At 43.6% G+C, this 17,982-nt stretch overlaps 2 protein-coding genes across 2 annotated transcripts; one reads left to right on the top strand and one right to left on the bottom strand.

Moving 5' to 3' along the window:
- Window positions 1-3,529: 3,529 nt before the first annotated feature.
- dad1 (defender against cell death 1) lies at window positions 3,530-10,792 on the bottom strand. The gene is made up of 3 exons (XM_074650302.1): window positions 10,477-10,792; window positions 8,007-8,179; window positions 3,530-3,780 (listed from the first exon to the last, which is right to left on the bottom strand). Exons 1-2 carry the CDS (start codon window positions 10,685-10,687, stop codon window positions 8,049-8,051), a joined length of 342 nt encoding a protein of 113 aa, XP_074506403.1. The 5' UTR covers window positions 10,688-10,792; the 3' UTR covers window positions 3,530-3,780; window positions 8,007-8,048.
- An 828-nt stretch (window positions 10,793-11,620) lies between these two features.
- Window positions 11,621-17,811, top strand: abhd4 (abhydrolase domain containing 4, N-acyl phospholipase B). The gene is made up of 8 exons (XM_074650320.1): window positions 11,621-11,810; window positions 13,092-13,177; window positions 13,378-13,482; window positions 13,600-13,888; window positions 15,651-15,838; window positions 15,928-16,039; window positions 16,194-16,380; window positions 17,013-17,811. The coding sequence occupies exons 1-8, from the start codon at window positions 11,761-11,763 to the stop codon at window positions 17,100-17,102; spliced, it is 1,107 nt and encodes a 368-aa protein (XP_074506421.1). The 5' UTR covers window positions 11,621-11,760; the 3' UTR covers window positions 17,103-17,811.
- Window positions 17,812-17,982: the final 171 nt, after the last annotated feature.

Consider the following 17,982-nt stretch of genomic DNA (forward strand, 5'->3'; position numbering starts at 1 on the left):
TCATTTGTCGGATTAAGCTCCTACACACAGCCCCCTCAGCCACTGAATTAACAAACAATTGTTCCAAGCCTCCCAATTTGCTCTGCGACGGGTGTCAAGGATGTCCCTAAAGTCCCCTTTTTGCTTTGACTGCAAAAGCCTTTTATGGTCATCCATTTCCTGGAGAAAAAAAAAAAACAGCAGGCAGAACCCAGAATTGAAAATGAACATATTCCTATGACAGTCCAGGCAGATTTGAGAATCGAAACTTAGCTTTCCCAAAACTAATTATTTACAGACATTCAAGCTCCCTGCCATATCCCAATATCCTGACACTCCCTTCAGCTTTACAAAGACTGCTTTACACATCTGTCTCTCTGTTACAAGAGACTTTAAATGTATTTTATTTTGGCGAATTGCTGCATCAAACTAAGCAAGATTAACAAGAACTTTCCTCCCTTCTCACAGAGCTCGTAAACCTGATTGAAATGTTTGGGAAGAAAAGGTCATCTCTCAGTCTCTCTGCCAGCATTCTGTTTTGGAAAACTCTTCATGTTGTGTAATGATACGAAACCATCTGTATGTACGGCTTTAACAAAATGGTACCATGATGCCTCCTAATGTTTGTTTTTATTATTGGGGTGGTAATATACAATATGTAGTGTTTTGAATACATAGTACTTTAATGTTAAGGTACTTTATACTTCTACTCCACTGCATTTCAGAGGGAAATATTGCACTTTGGAAATTAAAGGGATAGTTCGGTTGTTTTATGAGGTGCTTATTCCATAGTCAGTGTATTTTCTACATTTTTGGGTGGCTAAAATACGTTGTGCAGCCGTCCCCGTCCACAGCAGTACATTGCTCTGCTTCCTTGTGGTAACTCCAGTCTGCTTCTCCAAGCTGGGAGCGTGCCGACAGTCATCTACTGTATACACTGACTATGGATACCTTATTACAGTACCTCATACAACCCCACTTCAAAACACCGAAACTATCCCTTTAAGACTTTAAAAAACATATAATGAGAGCATGATATAAAATAGCTAGAATCAGCTCTACCTGGACCAATCACAACAGTAAAATGTGGCTTACACATAAAATCACCAGTGATATTATACAATAGTATAATATATAAAAATATAACTGTAACATGGGCTGTTTTGTCTGAATCGTGGGTACTTTTAAACTAAGTAGATGTTCCTGAGAATACTTGTGTGTATATTTAAGTATTGTTTTGAATAAAAGACTTGTAATGGAGTATGTTTAGAGTGGTTTTGCTACTTTTACCTGAGTAAAGGATCTGAATACTTCTTCCACCAATGACAGTAAGTAGTTTTTAGCTACTTTTACCTAGTCTGTACGCAGAACAAGACATTTAATGAGTGACTTAAAGGAACAATGTGTAGCATTTAGGGGGATCTATTGGTAGAAATTGAATATAATATTTCTTTAGTGTATAATCACCTGATAATAAAAAAAATTTTGTTTTTGTTGCCTTAGAATGAGCCGTTTATATCTACATACAGAGCGGGTGCTCTTCGCGGAGCCGGCCGCCATGTTTCTACAGTAGCCCAGAATGGACAAACCAAACACTGGCTCTAGATAGGGACATTCGCATTTTCAGGTTTTGGTGTCGGCCACCGTAGTTCTCCTACACGCTTGGCACACGGGAGGAGTTTCACTTGGTTGCAATCTTCAACCTCACTGCTAGATGCTGCCAAATCCTACACACTGCACCTTTAATAACGGTTAAAATGTCATAGAAATGTGGTTTCCCCAGCTCCTTGTTTGGATTCTTTCAGGTCAGATATGTCCAAAATCTAGTCTCTGTTCCCAGAATCACGATTCTAAGTCTACAGCTTTATGCTAACCCTTTTTCACTGGTGCTAATGTTATCCATTTATTATGTAGAGGTAGGAGATAGAATACCCCCTCTGTCTGCTATTAAATCAGCATGGAGAAGATGTAGATGACCTTTACCGAAGAATCCTGGGATGCCAAACTTTATTCAGTCTGTTTTTCATCTCAGTATGCAAGGCAGTTTCATATCCAGTTCAAACTGGCTCGCACACTCGAGACCAAACTAGCTAAAGCGTACCCCTCAGGTCACTGCAGTCGTTGACAAATGTTAAGTGGCTCTGCACAGTCGCAAGCAACCGAGCTGGAATGTGTTTCCATCAGGTAGTCCAGAGCAAGTAATAGAAGCAAACCCTCTCATTGCTCTGGGGTGTGATGTTCTTGCTTTCCCGTCTCTTAGCTTGATAGGCAGCAGACCTGTCGCTCACACTCGCTCTCATTGACTCAAGAGTATGCTGTAGTCTCAGTTCTCCAATTTAAAAAAAAAAAAAGATATGCAATCTGTGCGGTTCAAAAAAGTTCCACAAGGGACGGAGCCCTTTCCAAGCAATTTTGCTAAGTTATATTTGTTGTCCCGTCAACCTTTAAAGGTTCTTTATTCGATATCCAGAGCATTAATATTGCAGCAAACACCTATTTGCTATGTAAAGATGTAGAGGAGTAATGTCTACCTGAGCGGAGAATGAAGTCTCTCTCCCTCTCTGTTGTAATCTGAGCTTCTCCGTGCTTTGTTGACATAGCCGGCTGACCACACATGGCTTTTTAGTGTATGTTCGTGCATGTGAGCGTGCCCCACTGGCTAGCTCACGGCCGCTACTCTGCACTGCTCTCATACGGCAGCTGATAATGGCATCCCGACAGACGGCGCAGAAGCGTAGCTCCCACCCTCTGGTTCCCTCCCCAGGTTAAAACTGATAGCTCTGTCAGCAATGTTGCCGTTGTTTTCACTGTTAGCGCTGTAAGCTATAAGCCGCCGCCATATTGAGAGCCATGCGGAGGCAATAAAAATGCTCCAAATCTCGCATTTAGCACCTTTAAACATATTTATTTTTTTGTAGCCAACGACAAATGTAGCGTGCATCTCCCAAAAACCCTAATGTAAAAAGTCCTATATTTGAAGCTGTAATATGGCTATATAGAGATCACCCCAATACAGTAGGGTTACACTGTATGATATTTAATGTAATGTACTTCTAAATTATTAATAGAAATAACAATTTTGTATGTTCAAATATGAGAAATATGACCATATGGCCTTATCAGTTGTGAACTTATTCTCCTTTTACTTAAAATGATACCTGTCCACACTCATTTAGAGAATACCATGCATTCCAAAGATTTATTACACGGCTTTGTTGAATACTCTATTCTGATTGGTCAATCATGGCGTTCTACGGTCTGTTATTTCTTTATAACAGACCGTTGCTATGTATAACAGACCATTGCTATGGGCACAATTCTGTAGTCAGACTCTGGCAGACCATTTTTGTGTCAAATTATTGATTTCTTAAGTAAGCAGCCGTGTAATAAGCAGGATAACGTACAGCTAGCGGGTCATTGTTGTGAAATAAACCCCCTCAGGGCGATGCGGCCCCGCATGGACCCCAACCCCTCACTGTACATTATCCCTTACTTAGATACTTAGATTATGTAAAACAAGTTTATTGTGTTTTGTTCAAGAACAGCTTCATTTTTCTCATGGTCACCGTTTGAGTTGTTTTTATTTCTTCTTCTCAGTGCAAAAAGGGAATGCTTTACAGACTTTTATATCAAAAAACAATGCAAGAAATCAATCATTATCTGTAAGAAAAATTGTACTGCATCGTGTTTGACAAGATGCAACTAATTCCCTGTTGATGGTGGGATGTGACTCAGTGGCACAAACACAAGATGTAGCATCGTGTCTTGAAGGGGAGATTTGATAACTTCTCTCGTCGTGATCTATGAAGAAAAAGAAAAGGTTGAGTTTGTGTCGCTGACGTTATGGGAGCAGTTATGTAGAAGCAAATGAGAAACAGGAGAATGCAGAATGCACTTTCCAAGTCTAAAAGTTCAATAACGCTAGCAAAGCAATATGTGGTATCGTGTGGATCTCCCCAGAGAAGCAACACTGGAGTCTGTATTATCACATGCCCTATCTGGAGTTGTTCGGTTAATGTGTCTGAGAGCAGCCAAAGGACGAGGGGATATTTCTTGTTTTACAAGCATAAACCAATACAGTAATGTGCATATCTGTGTAAAAGCCCACATAAACATCCTCAGAGTTAATAAAATCTCCCATTTATTGCCCATCGAGAGACTATACACTATAAACACTAATGCATAACTCACAAACGCATCACATTCCAGAGAGATTTTTTTACATTAAACAGATAGCGGTGGTACAAAACGCATTCATTGAACTATTTGATGGTCATGACCTTGACCAGTCTGGTTTTAAACTATTTAAAAAAACTGAATATACCGTATCTCCGGGAACCATCACCTTAACGTGGTGGAGAGGTTTGTGTGTCCCTATGACCCTGAGGGCTGTGTTGTCTGGAGCCTCGTGCTCCTGGTAGGGTCTCCCATGGCAAATTGGTCTTAGGTGAGGGGCCGGACTAAGAATGGTTCACAAAAAACCCAATGACGACACGAGGCAGAGGAGGAGTTACCCGGCCCGGAGGAAGCCCGGGGCCCACGTCTGGAGCCAGGCCCAGACGGAGGGCCCGTCAACGAGCGTCTGGTGGCCGGGCTTGCCACGGAGCCCGGCCGGGGATACCCCGAAAAAGGAACGTGGCACCCCCCTCCTCTCCATCCTGTGGGCTCACCACCTGCGGGAAGAACCGCTTGGGTCGGGTGCGCTGCCACACGGGTGGCAGTGAAGGCCAGGGACCTCGACGGACTGGACCCGGGCGGCAGAGGCTGGCTCTGGGGACGTGGAACGTCACCTCTCTGTGGGGGAAGGAGCCGGAGCTTGTGCGGGAGGTGGAGCGCTACCAGTTGGATCTGGTAGGGCTTACCTCTACGCACAGCCTCGGTTCTGGAACCGTACTCTTGGATAGGGGTTGGACTCTATTCTTCTCTGGAGTTGCCCATGGTGTGAGGCGCCGGGCGGGTGTGGGGATACTCACAAATCCCCGGCTGAGTGCCGCTACGTTGGAGTTTACCCCGGTGGACGAGAGGGTCGCCTCCCTACGCCTTCGGGTTATGGGGGGGAAAACTCTGACTGTTGTTTGTGCGTATGCACCAAACAGCAGTTCGGAGTATTCGGCCTTCTTGGAGACCCTGAATGGAGTCCTGTATGGGGCTCCAGTAGGGGACTCCATAGTTCTCCTGGGAGACTTCAACGCGCACGTGGGCAACGATGGAGACACCTGGAGTGGCGTGATTGGGAGGAACGGCCTCCCTGATCTAAACCCGAGTGGTCGTTTGTTGTTGGACTTCTGTGCTAGTCATGGATTGTCCATAACGAACACCATGTTCGAACATAAGGATGCTCATAAGTGTACGTGGTACCAGAGCACCCTAGGCCGAAGGTCGATGATCGATTTTGTAATCGTATCATCTGATCTGAGGCCGCATGTTTTGGACACTCGGGTGAAGAGAGGGGCGGAGCTGTCAACTGATCACCATCTGGTGGTGAGTTGGGTCAGAGGGTGGGGGAAGACTCTGGACAGACCTGGTAAGCCCAAACGCGTAGTGAGGGTGAACTGGGAACGTCTGGAGGAGGCCCCTGTCCGAGAGATCTTCAACTCACACCTCCGGCGGAGCTTTTCTGGCATCCCTGTGGAGGTTGGGGGCATTGAACCCGAGTGGACGATGTTCAAAGCTTAAATTGCTGAAGCTGCGGCGGTGAGCTGTGGTTTTAAGGTCTTAGGTGCCTCAAGGGGCGGCAACCCTCGAACACCGTGGTGGACACCGGTGGTCAGGGAAGCCGTCCGACTGAAGAAGGAGGCCTTCCGGGATATGTTATCTCGGAGGTCTCCGGAGGCAGTTGCAGGGTACCGACGGGCCCGAAGAGCAGCAGCCACTGCCGTGACGGAGGCAAAGCAGCGGGTGTGGGAGGAGTTCGGAGCAGCCATGGAGAAGGACTTTCGGTCGGCACCAAAGTGCTTCTGGAAAACCATCCGGCACCTTAGGAGGGGGAAACGGGGAACCATCCAAGCTGTGTACAGTAAGGATGGGACACTGTTGACCTCAACTGAGGAGGTAATCGGGCGGTGGAAGGAGCACTTTGAGGAACTTCTGAATCCGACCAATACGCCCTCTATGGTAGAGGCAGAGCTGGAAGCTGATGGGGGACCATCATCAATTACCCTGGTGGAAGTCACTGAGGTAGTCAAACAACTCCACAGTGGCAAAGCCCCGGGGGTTGATGAGATCCGCCCAGAAATGCTGAAGGCTCTGGGTGGGGAGGGGCTGTCTTGGATGACACGTCTCTTCAACACCGCGTGGAAGTCGGTGACAGTGCCTAAGGAGTGGCAGACCGGGGTGGTGGTTCCCCTTTTCAAAAAGGGGGACCAGAGAGTGTGTGCCAATTACAGGGGTATCACACTGCTCAGCCTCCCTGGTAAAGTCTACTCCAAGGTGCTGGAAAGGAGGGTTCGGCCGATAGTCGAACCTCAGATCGAAGAGGAACAATGCGGATTCCGTCCTGGCCGTGGAACAACGGACCAGCTTTTCACTCTCGCAAGGATCCTGGAGGGGGCCTGGGAGTATGCCCATCCAGTCTACATGTGTTTTGTGGACTTGGAGAAGGCATATGACCGGGTCCCCCGGGAGATACTGTGGGGGGTGCTGCGGGAGTATGGGGTGAGGGGGGCACTTCTCAGGGCCATCCAATCCCTGTACGCCCAAAGCGAGAGCTGTGTTCGGATCCTCGGCAATAAGTCGGACTCGTTTCCGGTGGGGGTTGGCCTCCGCCAGGGCTGCGCTTTGTCACCAATCCTGTTCGTGATATTCATGGACAGGATATCGAGGCGTAGTCGGGTGGAGGAGGGTTTGCAGATCGGTGTGCTGAGGATCTCATCGCTGCTTTTTGCAGATGATGTGGTCCTGTTGGCATCATCGGTCTGCGACCTCCAGCACTCACTGGATCGGTTCGCAGCCGAGTGTGACGCAGTCGGGATGAGAATCAGCACCTCTAAATCTGAGGCCATGGTTCTCAGCAGGAAACCGGTGGTTTGCCTACTCCGGGTAGGGAATGAGTCCTTACCCCAAGTGAAGGAGTTTAAGTATCTCGGGGTCTTGTTCGCGAGTGAGGGGACGATGGAACGTGAGATTGGTCGGAGAATCGGAGCAGCAGGGGCGGTATTGCATTCGCTTTACCGCACCGTTGTGACGAAAAGAGAGCTGAGCCGGAAGGCAAAGCTCTCGATCTACCGTTCAATCTTCGTTCCTACTCTCACCTATGGTCATGAGGGTTGGGTCATGACCGAAAGAACGAGGTCGCGGGTGCAAGCGGCCGAAATGGGTTTCCTCAGGAGGGTGGCTGGCGTCTCCCTTAGAGATAGGGTAAGAAGCTCAGTCATCCGTGAGGGACTCGGAGTAGAGTCCTTGCTCCTTTGCGTCGAAAGGAGCCAGTTGAGGTGGTTCGGGCATCTAGCACGGATGCCTCCTGGGCGCCTCCCTTGGGAGGTGTTCCAGGCACGACCAGCTGGGAGGAGACCACGGGGAAGACCCAGGACTAGATGGAGAGATTATATCTCTACTCTGGCCTGGGAACGCCTCGGGATCCCCCAGTCAGAGCTGGTTAATGTGGCCCGGGAAAGGGAAGTTTGGGGTCCCCTGCTGGAGCTGTTGCCCCCGCGACCCGATCCCGGATAAGCGGTTGAAGATGGATGGATGGATGAATATACCGTGTCAGCAGTGAAGAATGTTCAAGCCTAATGGATTAGTGGGCTCTATCAAGGCTCCAAAATGTGCTAGTCGCGACTTTATGGAAGAAATCACTCAAACAAGGAGGTAGTCTTAACCTACAGCTGCAAAAATGTCATACTTTGTGCAGCGGAACGCATACAGCTGGAAGGAAAACTAACTACAGAGTACAATATGATTGCTGGATGGTGGAAAACTGAACGTGCATATCTCCATTGTGGTTTGAACTAGACGGACAATGGGATTATAAACAAAAATGGGAACGTTAAAAACTCGTAAAATTAGAAATGCGCGTGTGAAATACACACCTTCTGAGAGGGAGGACGCCGTGAGTCAGATGCGCGTCCGTTTCAACCAATGAAGTTCATCACAACCAGATGGAGGACGGTGTGAGCGAATAGGAAGTCAGCGAAGGCTCTCTCTGGGGAGATGGACAGGAAGTCTCCTTTGTTTAGTGGGTTGATCTGGATACGAAGACACACTAAGAACAAAGAAAAAGACACAGAGGAAGATTTAGTATGATTACACCTTAGACCCATAAATAACACTTATTACACTCAGTTTTTTCAATTAATTTAGCACATAAAACATCACAAATGGGATGGCTTATCAATCTTTCAACTTATACTGTAAATGTAGCCACTTCAGCACTACTGTAGAGAAAGTCAGGCTTTTGAACTGAAAATAAAGCTTTGCTGTTGTTGCTATGGTTACATTTTTACAGACAGGTAGCTCTGAATTTAAGAATGATGATGATATTGCAGGGCTATTAGACTAATCCAATAATATAATATAAATTATTCTAAAATAGGCCACTCTGCATAATGAGTACTTTTTTTACTTTAAGTATATTTTGATGCTAGTACTTTTGTACTTTTACTTGAGTAAAGTTTTGAATGCGGGACTTTTACTTGTAACAGAGTTTTTCTACACTGTGGTATTGTGACTTTCATTGAAGTAACAGATTACTTCTTCCACCACTGCCCAGTTGCCAGTTTATTAGGCACACCTTGCTAAAACTGATGCACTCTAATGCAGCAGTCCTGCAATAAGTCCCACCTTCATGAGGATTATAATGTGCAGGATTTATTGAAACGGTTGTGGAGAGGCTTTGAATCACCATTATGGTAATTTTGGAGGCTGTAGTTTGTGGTGCTGTTGAATTGTATTGCATTCTGTATATACATTGTATGATATTAAAGGGACTGGTTGTAACTTCTTACACGTATAAATCACCCGGGTCGGTGTCGTATATGCGCACTCGCGTGTGGTTACGCTGTTCAGACTCAGACTCCAACACAAACTACACGGAAGCACCAAAACCTCTTGGTTGTATCTAGTGAAGCCCGTTTTGCAAAATAGTGTTGGCTGCGGTCGTAGTACGCGGGGGAGACCTTAGCTTTGGTCTCCAGGGCCGGAGTCTCTGCTGTACTCTGCTCCTCTGCTTGCCTTCACTCACTGCGCTCGTTCTCGCTCCACCTCACGTTCATGCGCGCTCACTACAAACTGCAGAAGAGTTAGTTTAGCGCTGAGAATATCTAGTGAATGGGTGAGTGGACGTTTGTGCAGAAATAACTGTTGCAGCTCCTCCAGACCAACAGAGGTTTTCCGTGTCTTGTGAAGTGACGGGGCGCTGCAGCGAGTTACTTTATCGTCTCCGACCGGGTGCCAGTGTCTTCCTCCTGCTGCAGTCGGATACGATAACGTTTCTCTTCCTGCTTCAGCCCCTGGACCGACCCGCTTTTCCTGCTTCAGCGAAAAGCCAACACTAGGATCAGCAGTGATTCATGGAGAGACCTTCGTCTGGTCAGCTAACATTACTGCCAAGCAGGTGAAATATAGAGTGATATTGTGGTTTTAGCTGACGTGTGTCGCCTCACTGTTTTGAGCGATGCTCGTTCATGTCTATTTAGAGCGAGCAAGTGCAAGCAACAGGACGCTGACTTTCGCTGACTTAACGGCCGCAGGTGTCGCTGTTAACAAGCATTTCTGAAAAACAAATAGTCCCTTTAAGACTATACAACATAACAAAAAAAAAAAGAATATACAGTGCAGGAAGAGGCAAAAAAAACACTGGGCTTATCTGAAGCCTCCACCTAGAGACAAGATTAATAGAAAGAAATAATATGACTACATAATATTGATAAAAAAAAAACAATTACGACAAGATATATATATAATAACAATAACAATACAGTAAATATATAAAAAAAAAGACAAGTGTGTGTGTTGCAGTACCGCAGTGTATTATTGGGTATTATTAGATTATTATTCGAAGAATTTTAACTTTGTCCTGATGTGTTCAAATGTAATCTAATCTAATTTAATCCAAATTATTTTTTGGAGAGAAATTTAACAAAATAAAATGAATAACTACAGTTATATGAAATTGTTTTCACAGGAATATAAAATAGATATTTAACTTCCTAACACTAACGTTAGCTTTAAGCAGCTTATAATACTGAATTAAAACTACTAATGCCAATCAACTCAAAGCAAATGTTTAACTAAAAATACAATTTATTTCCTAATTATTTGAATTATTTGAATATATTTTCATTTAAGGAAGGCTGTGTTAAGTTGCGTTAAATTGCCTTTTCTATGTGCTTTTATTTTGATATAATTACAGTTTGAACCAGAGGATGTCAGCATGGTTAGCTAGCTTGTGTCTGCACACACGTCCACTAAAGGGCCAGAAGAAGCCCAGTAACTGACTGAAAACCCTCCATACTGACACATTGTATAATTCACAAGACATTTAACTGACTAAGTGTTTACCTGCTAGGATGAAAGCGCCCACACAGGAGATGAAGCCCGACAGAAAGCTGTTGAAAGGGAAGGTTCCGACCAGCAAACAGTAGAGGAACTGCAGAGCTCCTGTCAACAAGATGTACAGCAGATACGCGTCCACCACCTTCAGCTTGTTGGGCGTCGTGCCGGTGTACTCCTCCAGGAACCGAGAAACTACCGAGATCACTGAGTTCGACATGATTTTGCCGTTTAATTCGGGTTCAGATGTGAATGAAGGAGTTTCTGCACACAGAGGTCCTCTTCCGGAATCAGAATGAGTGACGTGTCCTCAGCAACAGGAAGCGCGTTCGGTGTTACGAAGAATATAGTCCGAGTCGCTCGCAGAGAGAGAGAACGCAAAAAAAAGCGTCCGTTGGTGAAGAAAGGATTCTTAGCGCCGCCCACCTCACAACACTACAGAGAGGTGTGAAAAAGAAGACAGATGGCTCACTCTGTTGGTATTTCGAGATAGATTCAAGATTCAAGCCCTTTATTGTCATTGTGTGGTACAATGAAATTAGATTGTGACAATCCCATAGGTGCTAAAAAGATAATACAATAAAAAAAGAGATAGTGCAATATAAATATAAAAGATAATACAATATAAAAATACAATACGTATATTGATGAGATGACAGTTTTGCCAGATTAGTTGTTTTTTTTGTTTTGTTTTCTGCTCAAAGTCTTTTTTATTGGTATTCTGTACAAAATCCAATAAATCACAGAAATAATTGTATAAACAAATTATATCCCCCTCCCACCCTTATAACAATATTACTGCACCATTAAATAAGCAGAGTTAATTTCATGAATAATTACATTTATACATATAAATGAAATAAATCCGATAGCAACATAAGTGAAACAGACAAACAAACAAAAAGGGGAAAAGGAAAGGACCAAAAAACAAAAAGATTTACAGATGACAGTTTTGCCAGATTATTGCACAAAGTGTCCGTCAGATAATTATATAATTATTGCACAGAGTGATCAGCAAATGTTATTGCACATATCCGTAACAGTAGTGTGGCTATACACTGCAAATATGATCTTGTTGTCATCGTCAGACGTCTATGGAAGATGACTTGATTTATTGACGCATCTTCGCAATAGACGATCTTTGTGCTCGGTCAGCTGATCAGAGGAATGAACGACTTACTAAACATTAGAAAAACAACGAGCCTCCGGAGGTGTAATTACACAACAGAGGAGTCGTGTCCTTCAACATCATCATTTCATTTTAATTGAAGAGTCACCGGAACATGTCAACCGATGGATCCTGCTACAGCCACAGATCCGATGCACAACGAGTGTGAAACAGAGTAAGTAACTCACAAACAAACACACAGTCGGACACAACCTCCTGTAGCACACAGCTAGTCTGGTTACATCACAGCTAGCTCAACTTTAAAACACGTGTTTATTGTGTCGCTTTCACCCTTTAAGATGGTCTTTGTTGTACAATCATTACACCAAAATCAATTTGTATATATAATATTCATGTTTTTATACATATTTGTTGTGTTATAACCATAGGACATTTAATTAATGTTCCCACTAAACTATATTATCCTAATATAACACAAAGTTGGCTTTATGTGACAGGAAAAGGGGGAAACAATCTGTGCAAATTGATCTCAAAGTTATTCATCACTGGCTCACTGTAACTTAATGTATCAATATACTGTAGGTATAAGATAAGATATTCCTTTATTAGTCCAGTCATAGTGGAATTATTATTATTATTATTATTATAAGTCATAGTGCAAAAAAACAGATGCATCAGCTAACAGTAAAAAAAAAAGAGATAAACAAAGTGTAACAAAAATATGAACCATTTAAATAGAAGGAAGTATATACATTATTGTCAATAAACAGACTATTAACAAAATTGCACAAGTGGAAAATGATATTGTACAGTGAGAATTAAATGAAATTCCACCTGAAAATATCAGGTTAATGTCAGTATATTAGGATTATTATTAGTAGTAGTAGTAGTAGTAGTAACCATGGCCCCTCAGGAAGTGGCTAGTGGTTAAACAGGATTGTCTTGATCTGACACTCCTATCAAACAGATCTTCTTTATAATTTAATTAACTGGCAAGTAGAGCAGCTGTGTGGGACACTCCATGTTTGTCCAGATGACTCAGCAAAATTGTAATTGCATGTTCATTGCAGAGCAGGTAGAAGGCCTGGGTGTGTACCTGGTGGAGGTAGAAATGTGAGACTGCCCTTTATCTAGCTCCACTCAGAGAGGAAGCGGGGGTGGGTCAGCTCACACACAATGACGTGTTTATGTAAATGTATTGTATGCGCATGTCACAGTTAACTGCCTGAAATGTAAATGATGCCTACTGTTAAGAGGCCAGAGGTATTATCATGATAAATATTAACCTCTGGGGTCTCACTCTGACTTTGATTGACAGTGTGACGGCTGTAAAACCCGGCCCTCCTGGGTGTGTTTGCTCCACGCACACATTGATAACACTGACTTTAACCAGCCAGCCTCGCACCAGAAGCGATATCATTGTACATTCAGCATGCGTTGAGGAATTCCTGCGCTATCTACCATCTCTAAATGATTTGTTTCTCTCTTCCTATAGGCCAACTTCAGTCTGGAACTGGTGGCCTTCTTGGCGTCCAACCTCCATGTCCCTTTTAAAGACTACAGAATCCAAGATTCTTGCTTGTAAGCAATGTTTTGATGTATACTTGCAGATTATTTAACCGCTAGGAACTATATAGATAATCACTTGTAATGATGTAGAAAAGCTGCTATCTCTTTATAAAATATCTATGAGCTTCTGTGAGTGTAATGTGACACCGTTATGTCAAACAGAACCTCACTGTATATACTGATCATTGCTCCTCTTTGTCTGGTCACAACAGGTATTCAGAATGACCTCTGGGCTCGGTTTGTGACCCTGCCAAACCAGGATCGAATATGGACTCTGACCCTCAACAAGAAGGCGCTGCGTAAACCTGCCGAACAGGGTACCGCTCGTCTCTCAATCTCTCTGTTTATTTGGGAGGCAACAGCTGTAATTCCACAGTGCCATTGTCTCCATTATAAGACCCGTGACATAACACCTCTTTGTCTTTTTCCTCCAGCCCCAAAGACTCCCCTGGTGATGGTCCACGGCTTCGGGGGAGGGGTCGGACTGTGGGTCAGGAACATAGACGCGCTGAGTCGGTCGCGGCCCGTTTACGCCTTTGACCTCCTGGGCTTCGGCCGGAGCTCCAGGCCTCCTTTCCCCTCAGATGCTGCCAAGGCGGAGGAGCAGTTTGTCGACTCCATTGAACGGTGGAGACAGTCCGTAGGCCTGGAGAACATGATTCTGCTGGGACACAGTCTGGGCGGATACCTGGCCACCTCCTACGCCATCCAGTACCCTTCTAGGTAATATTACCAATAGGATGCCATGTAGAACATCAGATAATGAAACACAACCCCCTTGCAGCTGGCAGTGATTTAGTGTTTTGTTTGAGAATGGAGGACATCATGTTCTATGCAAAAGACATTGGCAAAGGCAGAGATTGGATTTGAACATTGAACATTGAACTTGTCATGTTGAATATTAACCCGGCTCATATCTAAAATGAAGAAAAGTGAATTTCAGTCGGAACGATTTTTTAGTTAAATTAACATCATTAATAATCAAATTCTCTGCGACACTATTGTTTCAATATTTATAGCTGACAAAATATCTTTTAATATGTATTTAAGAAATCCATTTAATATCAATTTCAGCTGTTTGGAATGAATACAGCAAATTAAAATGAATCAGATCAGTCAGATATGTTCTCAATTAGCACTAATCATTCTAATCATGGATGTTTTGTTAGTTAGTTAGTTTTATTGGAGTTGCTTTCTCAATGCAACTGCTCACAACATAATAAAAACGTAATGCTCTTAAAGGAATAGCTTGCCATGTTAGGAAATAATCTTATTCCCTTTCTTGCCGAGAGTTCGACACCACTCTCATGTTCGTGTGGTAAACACGGAGCTATCAGCAGCAGCCAGTGAGCTTAGCTTAGCACAAAGACAGGACACGAGGGGAAACGGCTTTCCTGGATCCGGCCTGAATAACTATTTTTAGGCCAGGTGCTGTCACGTCCAGGGGTCTCCTCTGGTTGCCTGGCAACCTCACAGGGACGACAAGACTCCAGGAAGGGACTCCGCCTAGCCAAGAAATACAGTGCTCCAGGGATGACATATTTTTGCTGGCCAAACAGGAAGTCACCATCGCCTTGGGTTCCCCTGACAAAAAGCCAATGGGGTTGTTCCATTGGCTTTTGGATTATTGCAGAAAATAAGCTCTGTGGCAAACAAACGTTTATGATACTTACACATTTTGTTCAGCAAGATAATCTACACAGATATACACCACTTTAATGATTTTTTTTTAAGAGCAAATGCAATCACCAGAAGTAAAAAGCTAACGTTAGGTTATAAACAAACTACACCACGGTTACATGAACGCGAGTATACACAACGAGACTATGAAGGCGGACGAGTCGGCGTGATGACGTTTTGTAATCTCATTTAGCCACTTGTTAGCAACCGCCTATTTTAAGACACATTAACGCTTCAAAATTCACGAATGGGATATTTATTGATGCATTTTATGTTGTAGAACAAAACGTTAAAATCTCTTCAGCTTGTGTTAACCACAGACCTTATTTCAGGCATCTAACTAAAAACCCATTGACTTCCAGGCAAGAGAACCAGAAGTGCTAAAATGCAAATCATTCCTGGGTTTTTGGACTCATTCCTGTAGTATTCTCTAGTCTGCAACATAAACCCTTCATAAAACCACAACATGTTATTTTTAACATTTTGTTTTTTCTATGGATTAAACAAACAAGATATAAAGCATAAATTAGTGAGCTCTAGAGGGGCTGGTCGGCGGATTTATCAGGTTTGTCCTCGAATTGTACCTCCTTATTGTCTAGTGAACGGATCTGGCAAGCAGAAAATTCAAAATGATAAATTGCCTCTACAGCCACTGTGTGTAGAATTAGAGAATGATTGACTTTGGCGCCTCCTAGTGGTAGTATCCACGAAAGACAGCAATTCCTACCGTATGCTGTGTGTAAGCTGATGACAAATAAATGCCAGTTGATAGAGAATTATAGTGTTTTCTGCTCTCCTCTTGCAGAGTGTCACATCTTATCCTGGTGGACCCCTGGGGTTTCCCTGAGCGACCCCAGACACAGACCCAGGAGGGTCAAAGTCAGGGGACAGAGGTGGTGAAGAGACCGCCCCTTCCACGCTGGGTAAAAGCTATTGCAACAGTGGTTTCCTTCTTCAACCCGCTGGCTGTCATCAGAGCAGCAGGCCCATGGGGTAAGCTATATATTGTTGTTTATCTAATATTGTGCTGCTGTGCCACATTATACTCTTTCCACTCATCTTACAGTATGTCATTGATTCAGGTCCGGGCTTGGTGAACAGATTCCGTCCTGATTTCAAAAGGAAATTCGAAGATCTGTTTGATGATGACACTATGACGCAGTACATCTACCACTGTAACGCACAATCCCCGAGGTAAGCCGACACACGCATCCCTTAATCACAATCACAATCACACAGGACAATATAGCAGAACATAATATCAACAAAAAGCTGACCAATCTCTTCCTCCTCCTCCTCCTCCTCCTCCTCCTCCTCCTCCTCCTCCTCCTCCTCCTCCTCCTCCCAGTGGTGAGGTGGGTTTCCGGGCCATGTCGGAGTCTCTGGGCTGGGCCAAAAGGCCCATGCTGCTGCGGGTTCACCAGCTGCCCCCCTCCATGCCCCTCACCATGCTGTATGGAGCCCGATCCTGGGTGGACAGCTCGTCTGGGGACAGAGTGGCCCAGATTAGGAGCCAGGCCTACACCAAAGTGCTGGTGAGTAGAGTCATGAGGGATATATTATCCAATTACAAGTCTAAAATGTGCAGTTCAGCTTTAAATTTGTGGAATTTTAATTCAAATCATGTTTGTTTTTATTGGGGCTGTCAATCGATCGCATGATCGTCTATAGTTAATCGCGATTAACCGCAAATTAATCACAATTCATGTGTTCGTACTGAGAAGTTGATTTACCAAAAAAATAAAATCCTCTGCTGATTTACGGGCGTCTCTTTCCCAATGTAAGTCTATGGGGAAAAGTCTTTTTGGGCCCAATGGCATCATGTGACGGACACGGAAGTTGTAATTCCACCGTTTGGCCACTACGTAAAATTTGCTTCAAAACCCAACGCTCTTTCTGGGGGCTTGGGATGAACTGATCAGAATTTGGTGGTCCAAAGTCAAAGGTCACTGTGACCTCACAAAACATGTTTTTGGCCAATTAATTTGCTAATTATGACAATTTCACACAAATTTCTAACAGGATAAAATGATGAATTGAGGACATTTTGATCAGACATGGATGTAAAATGCAACTAAGGCGGTAATTCTAGTTTCTTTTCCTGTGGTAGTGTGTAATGCTGGCGTTTTTTTGTTATCTTTATTTCCTCATCTATTGCATCTTGCAGCTGATAGATGAAGCTTCTCACCACGTGTATGCTGATCAACCAGAAGAGTTCAACAAAGCGGTGGAAAAAATATGCAACTCTGTTAACTGACGGCCAGTATGTGTGTATGTTCGTATGTGTGTATGTGTGTATGTTCGTATGTTCGTATGTGTGTATGTGTGTATGTGTGTATGTTCGTATGTGTGTATGTTCGTGTTTGTACGTACGTTTGTGTGTGTAAAAGGACTGAGAGTATATAGACAGTTGATGGTGGTTTTAGTACTGTAACCTTTGCATGTGGAGCATGATGGATGGTTTTATGTTGGGGGCATATCACGACATCATGTAGCTCAACTTGAGATTGAATGTGATTTTGTTCTGAATCCTGTTCTCATAGTAACAGGTTATTGATATTATTGAAGCTACGTTTATAAGCTGATATATATATATATATATATATATATATATATGTTCTTTTCAATTGAGTATTACCACTAAATGATTTATTTATAACGTGATTGAATTTGTTTAACGGAGTAATAATTGAACTTTAATTCAGTGCTAAATTATGTTGCCCATTGTTATATTTTGTGAGTGAAAGTGAAAAACGTCCACCACTTTGAGTGCACTGAGTTTATGTGTTACGGTGCAGCGACACTGCTATTGATTCACACTTTTTATGTGCCTGACATGAACCGTAAAGTACTGTATGAGATATTGTTTCTTTAATCACTGCTTTTCTGTTATGTATTTCCCACCGTGTCAAACAGCTGTTTGTATTTTATACCTTTTAAAGCAATAAAAGCTTATTTGACAAACTGCTACTGGAGAAATCCACATGTGATGCACTTTGTGGCCCAACCAGTAGAGGTCAGTAACACGTGTCATTCCCATTCGTTTTACCGTGCGCTGTTACGTTTCTGCCTGTCAGCAGTGGAAAATGGATAGTGGAAGTCCTGCATTCAAAATGTTGTGTTAGTAAAAGTACACA

The sequence above is a fragment of the Sebastes fasciatus genome, chromosome 11, assembly GCF_043250625.1.
Source record: "Sebastes fasciatus isolate fSebFas1 chromosome 11, fSebFas1.pri, whole genome shotgun sequence".
Taxonomy (NCBI): Eukaryota; Metazoa; Chordata; class Actinopteri; order Perciformes; family Sebastidae; genus Sebastes; species Sebastes fasciatus.